Source organism: Notothenia rossii, assembly GCF_949606895.1.
Source record: "Notothenia rossii genome assembly, chromosome: 9".
Lineage (NCBI taxonomy): Eukaryota > Metazoa > Chordata > Actinopteri > Perciformes > Nototheniidae > Notothenia > Notothenia rossii.
In genome coordinates this window covers 11,037,966-11,047,293 of record NC_136907.1, presented here as the reverse complement: position 1 = coordinate 11,047,293, position 9,328 = coordinate 11,037,966, and the positions used below count along the sequence as shown (strand labels likewise).

Sequence of the window (9,328 nt, the reverse complement as noted above, 5' to 3'; positions counted from 1 at the left end):
GTGGTAAGACTCCTCTGTGTGAGAAAAGAGGAGAGTTTAGTTATTTCACTATGTGAACAAACAAGCAGACAAGAAAACTGTTGCCATTGTGGACATGATGTGAAGCAAAGAGAGTTCAGATCAAGGGTTTAAAGAGAGACATAGAAAATGGAGATCAGAGACCGGTACAGATTCACAGTAAATCACTGAAATCTGCATGCTGTAATATGATAATAATAACATGATACTGCAGATTATTGATCATTGTGACATCACTATGTAACATTGCACTTCTTTTGGCTAGTGCTCCAACACATTGTAGGTGATAGGCTAAGGGACAGAACATCTCTAAGTGGTTGACCAATCACAACAGAGCCAGCCAGCCAATCAGAGCAGACTGGGCTCTGGTTTCAGACAGTGGGTGAAAAGAGGTGCTTCCGCACAGGCAGAATGAGAAAAATAAAGAGCTTTTTGAACATTAAAGCTTACATGCCACAGCAGAGGAAATACATACAAATATGAACCGGAGAACAAGCGTAATATGTCCTATTTAAGGTCATCTTGTTGCCCCCTTCACGTGAGCAATTTCCTATCTAACCAGGAAGGGGCAGCAGAAGCGCCTGATGCATGCCACACACTCCCCCTTCCACCCTTTTCACTCTCCTGGGGAGGAGAGTGAGCTAAAAGTTGAGGTGGGAGGGGAAGCAAGGGGAAGGGTCTGCTGTCTGATCCTTTGTCATGGGAAGACTTTTAGTTTCTCGTTTCATAAAGAGAGAGAGGACTCCGCAGATGCAGACGCGATAAAAAACCCCACTATGTGAGTGAGATCGAGAGCAAAGGTTAGTCGATTTTCTTTTTACGCAGAAGTCGATCCACTCACCTCCCTAATGTCCTGATCGATACTAACAGGGATGCTCCCGGAGGATCACATGGCTGCATTTTGGCTAATTTACACTCATACTTTGTTTATCATATACTGCATGCACAGTTGTTGCAAAATGAAGAGCTGTGAACGTGTGCGTAAAAACACTGAATAATGTGAAAGTAAGGCAAATGTGTCTAGCTGTTGCACAAGAAAGATGCAAACATTTACAGAGGCATGTCTCGGGAATGGATTGTCAGCTAACATGGTTTTAAGGCTAAGAGGTGTTGGTTCATTTTGCTGTGTCTGAAATGACACGACTAATTCAAAAAAATACTGGATGACAGCCAACAGTGTTTATGAGTCAGTCCGTGTGTTTGTTTGTTGGCTGATTTATTTTGTATCATTTAAAATTGTGTTTTGGATTTTCTGGTGAGACAAATTAAGACACTTCGAGATCCCACCATGGGCGCTGGTTGCTAATTGTACGCCTAATTGACTTTGAAGCTTATTCAGTTTGCATATCTGTGAGATTTCCCACTTTAACAATGTTATTTTGCAACAGCGGTTTGAAGCTGAGGCAAAGTAAAAGTATGTCCTCAGTGTTACCACACTTCTCCTCCAAGCCATTCCTCAAACTGTTTACATCTCTCTGTGTTTATATCTGCATTTCCCTGCCGGACTGTTGTCTGGGTGATGCTGTAAAAGCTTTTGCTCCTGACGTGAGTCTGGGGGCTCATTCCCCCTCCCCTTTTTTCAGGAGGTCTGGGGAATGAACTCATGCTGATTGATTGTGTGACTGTAAAAGGATACCTTACTTCCTGGAGGCCAAGCTCTCCAGACAGCAGGAGAAGAAAATCTTGGATCAGTCTTCTCTCTCTCTTTCTCTGATTCAGGAAGCAGTAATGTCTGACTGAAAAATCAGACACTGAAAATAACTTTACTCAATCTGAATTTCATGTGTAATGACCTGAGTGTGGGTCTAGGATTTCTTAGTATGTTATCTTTCTTTTAAATAGAGGAGTGCCTTTTTCTTGCTGAGGGTTGGAGGCTGTTTTAGTGCTGTTTTGCCATCATTCAATCTTTCTTTGTTTATGATGACCCAATAATAATGTACTCATTATATTTCACAAATCACATCTAAAGTCACAAGAGCCTAAAAGGAAGAATATATTGAATTCCTATAGGTTGACGTTTTTAAGATGTGCATTTGGTATTTGTACTCAAAGATTCAGGATAAAAATTGAATTAGAAAATGCATATTTAAAAGCAATCCCAGTCCAGATTGACCCTGCCTGAACTTTGACTTCAGCAGCTGTCTCAATAAGTCTAAGGGAAAACTTTAAGGAATGGTCATGAGCGGGGTGTTAAACCAAAGATTTAGGTGCAGATTGCTGCTTTTCAGACTTGGTTTTTATTGAGGACGCTGAGCCAGACAGAAAACTTTCCTCTGAATCTGTTTTCCTACTTAGTCTTTGGGAACGTTTTTTTCTCCTCCATTTCTGTTTAAATATGCACATCTGAAATATCTGCTTGAATCGAGGTATTGTTGCAGAGATGTCAGAGGATACGTTTTGGGACCGCAAGTCATGGACTCAACTTCCTGTGATGCTCTTTAAATATGTTGCTGCTGAAAGATCCTGCTAGCTGAAGTTGCAGTAGTATGAGTTAGGGCTGCTCGATTATGGCAAAAATCATAATGTCGATTATTTGGGTCAATAATTGATATCATTATTAAAAACGATTATCCATTTACTTTGAAAACATCAATTTATTGAAAAAAAAAATGTGGATAATTTTTTTAATAGTTGATTACTCTGAACTTTAAGTATAATTCAACTGAAAAATCAATAAAAAAAAAAAAATCGTTTTATTTCGATTATGTTGTTTTCATAATCTTTGCAAGCCAAAATCGTAATTGCGATTAAAATACGATTAATTGAGCAGCCCTAGTATGAGCGTATTCAAAAGTTTGAATTTAACTGATTAAATGGTTAACTATATAATTTATTTGGAATCCAATAGGTAAGATTAGGCTAAATTAGTTTTATACCACTTTTTTTTTTACAGGGTTTTCATGTTATGTGATATTCCTCTTGATCCCTCTTTTCTTTCTCTCAGCGAACCAAGCACTAGGGGTCCAGCTGAATCCTGCCTCCTCAGTCTGAATCAGAGAAAGGAGGTCAGTGTGATGCACAGCATGCTGCCTCAGAGGAGTGCTGTCTCCACTCTGGGCTACAGCTCAGGTAAGACAACATCCAAAACAAACGTCATTGTTTTCTTTAACTGACATTGATCACTTTATTTAAATCATTAAGTGGTGAAACTCAAACTCATCTACACTTACTGATTATCCATTTCACATCTTGACTGCATCTCATTAAAGGTCCTTTACAGAGTCAGCTCAGTGACAAAACAAATATCATTTCAGCTGGTTTATGTCATGAAAGTCTGGATTAGTTTAAGTGCTTCGTGAAGAAGAAGAAGAAGGTTGATTGAGTAATCTGGATAACTCAGTTATTTTGGCATAAATCCATTTCCAAGAACATCTTAGTTTTAGTGACATTTGCATGTTTCGAGCCTATTTCTTCAATGCCTGAAAATGCATGCTAAATAAGGAGAATATTTTTGGAAAGCTGAGGTCACGCTACGGCTAATTTTAATAAAGGGCAAAAGATACTTGATTTTTCTACTGTCTCTGAATATATCTCTGTCTGAAACGCTCCATTTTATCATCTGTCTCTTAAAGGCCCCCCTCACAAAAAAACTCCAGTCTATTGTTATTAGTTTGCATGAAAAATATGGCGCACATTTGCAATATAAGTCCTTTGGGAATGGATGGAAATACACCGATGTCTGGTGATATATTGTAATTGTCTAATGTGAGCCACATTTGATTGGCTTGTTGAATCCCCTGTTTTCCTGGAGCAGCCCACAAAACTGACTGGGTGGTCTTACTGCACAGTTTGTGGCTAGGATTACTAGGATTGGTTGTCACAAAGGAGTACAAGAGGTAGATATTCTTAAATATCACAACAATGAATCAGCGTCCAGACAACCATGACTCAGGATTTTGTCCTCAGACTGCTTGCTCAGATATTCGTACTGGGCTGGAAGTGATTTCTCTTGCAGACAAAACTATGCTGCATTCTGGCTAGTCCTGGTCCCATATCATTCTTCCATTTTTAGAAGAAGCTTAACCACTGATTGAGCCAGTGTTTGTTTTGGGCTCAGAACTGTATGAGCGTACATTCTTCTCTGGTTTCCCCTCCCCTTACTCAGCACATGATTGATAGCTCTTCTCTTAGCTGAGCTGGTTACATTAAACCTGACTATTAAACAGTCCAAAAAGGGACAGGATTTCATGCTCTGTCAACTCTCTCTTCTCTACAGACTGTGTGAAGATGGAGCACAGCGGCAGTGGCTCGGTGGGGGGGACGTTGCTGAGGGGCTCTCGCTCTAAAGCAGAGCTGCAGGATCTGATGGAGACACTGCAGCGCAGGAAGAGTGCTCTGGAGGCCAGCCTGAGGGCAGCTGAGTGCAGCCGCAAGTACCTCAGCGTGCCTTCACCTGTGGGGTCCCAGTCCTCCAGGCCGCTGTCCATCCTCAGCAACACCGACAGGCCCCCCCCTGCCTCCAGAACTTTCTCCTACATGACCAGCAGCAGCGTGCCTCCATCGCCTCGCCAAGGTGAACGCCAGCTGAGCTCCAACGGCTTGCTCCGACATTCCCACTCCCGCCACCAGTCTCAAGACAGCCTGTTCCTCTCTAACGCAGCCGATGGAAACTCTCTGCTCTCCTCCTACGGGCAGCCCCCACCTCGATCTCCCCGGGTCAAAAGTGGAGCAGCCAGCGTGCCGTCCAGCCCTCGCATGGGTCGCAGGATTTACTCTCAGGGCAAAGCTGGAGGAGACTCCCGGCAGAGGAAGTACTCCACTGGCTCCCTCACCAGCCTGGGGACGCACAGCCGATCTCTTCCACGGCTACACAACGCACCTGACCCCCCTGCGCTGTCGCTGCCATCACGACACTCCTCGGGGTCCCACAGAGGGTCAGCGGGGCAGCGGCGCAGCCTCTCCTCCCTGGAGCAGCCGCCAGACGTGACCGTGCCAGCCAGCATGCCCAGCACCTCCAGGAGAGCCAGCCTGGCCTCCTTGAGCTCTTTGGGTGTAGATCTGGACGGGACGGGCTTAGATCTGGGGTTTGGGGAGAGGAGGTTGTCTTTTGGGAAGGGGGGACTGAGTCCTGGACAAAGGGTGGGCAGCATTAGCTCTCTGAATGGCAAAGAGGATCTGAGAGACTATCACCTGCATCAGAGAGATGAACGACTCAGGGAGCAGAAAGTTCAGAGATTGGTGAGTTTGTGTTTGAAACTTATTCCTTCTTAACACCATCTTGTACAATGTCAGATAAAAGTTAAATAACTAAAATGCTGTGAAATAATGAAGTATGGACAGAGGTGGGAAGTAGTGGAGTACAAATACTTCGTTAATGTACTCACTGTACATTTGTAAATTGTTCTACAGTAGTAGCAGTACTTTACTCCACTACTTATTTTTACTTTCTACTTCTTACATTTTCAAAACAGGTTTGTTACCTTGTGCCGTTGTTCAGCATCGAAACATTCATGAGCTAACAATGACAATATTGTTCTGTTAATATAAAGTGAGGTCAGTTACTCTATAAAACTAGTTATGGGTACTTTTTATTTTTTAAGTACATTTCGAAGCCCATACTTCTTTACTTTTACTTGAGTAAAGACGTTTAGTCAGTACTTCTACTTTTACCAGAGTATTTTGAAACACGAGTATCTGTACTTCTACTTGAGTAAAGGATGTGTGTACTTTAGACATCTCTGAGTGTGGATCCCCTGCTTACAGGAGTGCCAACGTCTAGAGACCATCTTAAACCTGTGCACCGGGTTCGGCCATGTGGAGAGAGAGCCGGCGGGATCAGCTGTTTCTGACTTGCAGAAGATCAATAAGGAGTTGGAGAAGCTGCAGGTTTCCGACGATGAGTCTGTGTTTTCCGACTCTCCCAGCAGCCCGGCTCCAGAGAGCAACTTCGGAGCCAAAGCCAGAGACTTCCAGCTGTCCGAGGAGCAGCCGGTCAGCCAGCGTCAGCAGAGCGTCTACAGAGACGCCCGGGCCCACTCTCCTGCCGTCAGCCTGCACAGCAACGCCCCCTCACCTTCCACCCACCACAGAGCCAAGGTCAGCTTTTAAATCCAAATGTATCCTCCTGACAGACCCTCTTAAATATCATGTCAGAAGGGTCGGGTTGAATATTTACAAATTATAAGGGATAAGGAATTAAATCAAATGCCAGTAAATCATCAAAAAAATAATCACAATTGTATTACCAGAAGTAGTTTATTGAAATTGGACCATTGCATTATAGAGAAACAATCTGGTAAATTCAATCTAATGACCAAAATCAGAAATCAAAGCTTGAAACAGATGAAAAAAGGGAAAATCCATGAAACTCAATTTTCTTTAAATTCTATTGTTTCTAAACTGAATTAACTCCCAAGGGCCATTTTTTACTTTTAAGTTGTTCTGCATGATTTCATTTTCAAATAAGCTGATTTCCTATGTTAGTATTTGCACGTTGAATACAATTATGCTAATTATTCAAATTGGTCTGCAGATAACACAATGATAAGCTAATAAACCCAAACTGCTTAGAAATTAGCTACGAGTTAGCAAACATTTACTAACGCTGGTGAGGCTAGTGTAAAACGTTTTTCTTTTGTGTTTTTGAGTGATGAAAAAAAAGGTAACCGAAATAGTTTACTTATATATATATATATATATATATATATAGTTATACAGTTATACTTTTGCAGCAAAATAAAGAGGCAAAAAAGCTACAGAAGCTTCACATTCCTCACTGCAAGAGGCATCATTAACATTGCTAGTATTATGGGGTATTCTTGATATTTGAAAAGAGGCGTTGTATCGTATTGTATACAGGTATTGGGTGTTTTTTATTGCTGGATGGATTTTTATGTTTTTATGTGAACCTCCCTTAGCTAATTGGATACTGTCCATATTGCAGAAATGTGGACAGTAGGGCAATAGATTAGGTTTAACCATTAAATGCACTCATCTGATTCCAGTTAGCTGCCTTGGATTCAGCGTCCTGTTATTGGACATGCTGGCTCACTGTCACACTGTCATGGGTTAGTGGGATGCTTAAATAGAGCGAGCCATCGTTAGTGTTATTAGTAACACCTGTGCTTTTCCTACCAAGCCACAATGCCTGCTTTGAAAAAGGACTGTTAAGGACACAAAGTAAAGTGTCTGATAAGGCATCACCTGGACTGAATGCTTTTGATAAAGAAAGGAACATCTGCTCCATCATTTGTTTTCTTCACCCTTTCTCAGTTATTTCCCGCGACTGACGGGTGAGTGAGTGAAGGGCGGACCAAGTTGTAGTGATGACTAACGGGACACCCCCCTCCCCAGGAATGCAGTTTATTCTGACTGCTGATAGCTTGTTGATCTTTGTTTGTTTACCTTTGATAGTATCAGGGTACATGTATCCATTTGCCTTGGCGCATTTATACAGAGCGCCATTTCAAAATCTAGTACTGGTTATGTGAACTATGACGGGAATGTCAATACAATTATGTTCAAGACATAAAGACCATGTATGTATTAGTGCGGACATTTTAACCAAATCTTTGATTGGTTATTTTGGTGGTTGAATTTAGTGTGTCTCTTCCAAACTCCCAGTATTATTCAACACATAAACTCCTTTCCATGACGCAGATTCCTCACAATCTTTTGGCTTTTAGTCTGAAGTTTAATAAAGTAACTGTGTGCAGTCTGCAGTTTGCACATTTCCTGTTTATGTGGGCTGTTTAGACTCATAAACATTGAAGTCACAGTTGCACAAGCCCTCATAGCTTTGATGTGACTACAATTTGACCTCATCGCTTCTATTATCAACTATTTTTGTTTTAAAGAAGGAAGTCTTTTTACATAAGCAGCATTTATGAAGATAAATGTATTTAATGTATGAAATACTGTGTGTTTAGTTTCCAGGGACGCCCCCTCCTCCACTGTCTCAGTCCTAGTGCCGCTGAGATACTGTCTCTGTAAAAGCTTTTCCACTCTACAGCGGTAACAGCCTAATGGTGTGTCTGGTTCTAATGAAGAAGTCCTAGGTTTGTTTCAGCACTCAGCCATTCAAACTGGGGGGAACAGGAAATGACTCTATCCCAAGGAGAATTAGTGTGCGCATGTGTGTGTGTGCATGTATGCTCAACTGTGTGCGGCTGTGTGTGTGTGAGTGGAAGAATGCTAGTGTATATGCATGGAAACGCATGCATTTTTCCAGATGTTTTGAACTCTAATACTGAGTTTGAATGGATAGAAGACCTTGTGAAAATGAGATTGCAGTGGACACATTTACGCAGATATTAAACCAATACTTTTTTTATGTGGAAGACACAACTTTCATCCATGTTATTAAAAATTAGAGACAATCTTTCCTGCAATATGTCAATTGAGACAGAGGTTTACAGACTCCGAATCCCTCTCTCCTCCACCATCTGCATTCCTCAGAGCAGTGTCTGCAGAAAGAAAGAGCGCTCACAACCCCCCAGGGAAACTATAAATCTTTGAGCTGCTGGCCACATGAGGCTGTGACCAATAAAACAATCCTTCTGACTATTAAAAGAAAGAATACCTGAAAATTCAGGATCTCTTAAATGTACCCACGTATGGGTATGAATGAATGTGTGTGGGATGTTGGTAGACGATAAAACATGTGGGAGTGCTCTGGCGTGACTGGCAGTGGAGTGCACTGATAGAGATTTCCATTACACCAAGTAGAAAACAACCCTGCCCCTGCTGTCAGCAATCCAGCTTCGGATGAGTTAAAACAGCAGCTGCCGAGTCTTATTCAGAAAAACTGATGCAAATGAGTTTAACAACATGGTGTGGAGAATGTGTTTCCCATGTTATACAAAGTATTCTTATCAAATTCGCAGAAGCTTATTCCCCACTAACTTCATGTGTTGTGACTTTTTTTTTTTAATACAACAATGAGTTTTTTGTGCTATATGCAAGCCTCCTCTACAGCCAAGTATTGATGCGTTCCTGATGTCACTGCAGGCCCTGGAGAGCTTGCAGCTGAAACAGGAAGTAACTCAAATAGAGGAAGAGAGGATCCAAGTCCTGAACAACATGGAGGAGCTGGAGCAGAAGATCAAAGACCTGGAGAACCAGATGGAGGAGTCTGTCCGAGAGGTAGAAAGCTGACAGCTCAGTAGTGTTTGTTCTTTTGAAGTGTGAGACAAACTAATGAATTACTGAAAACTTGAGAGCATTTAACATTTATCTCACAAGCTCATCCCAGTAGAGAACGTTAAAGTGGATGAAATAATCATCCGTTTTGCTCTTTTGTTTGTATTATTCTGTCTGATTAGCTTATGAAGTTTGTCTTACAATTGACAATATGTTTTGAAGACAGTTT

General features: G+C 41.7%; 1 protein-coding gene across 1 annotated transcript; it reads left to right on the top strand.

Annotated features, from left to right (window-relative positions):
• Positions 1-685: 685 nt before the first annotated feature.
• LOC307018442 (pleckstrin homology-like domain family B member 2) lies at positions 686-9,114 on the top strand (the record flags this gene model as incomplete). The annotated part of the gene is made up of 5 exons (XM_079648677.1): positions 686-818; positions 2,963-3,087; positions 4,235-5,196; positions 5,722-6,054; positions 8,968-9,114. The coding sequence occupies exons 2-5, from the start codon at positions 3,033-3,035 to the stop codon at positions 9,112-9,114; spliced, it is 1,497 nt and encodes a 498-aa protein (XP_079504803.1). The 5' UTR covers positions 686-818; positions 2,963-3,032.
• Positions 9,115-9,328: the final 214 nt, after the last annotated feature.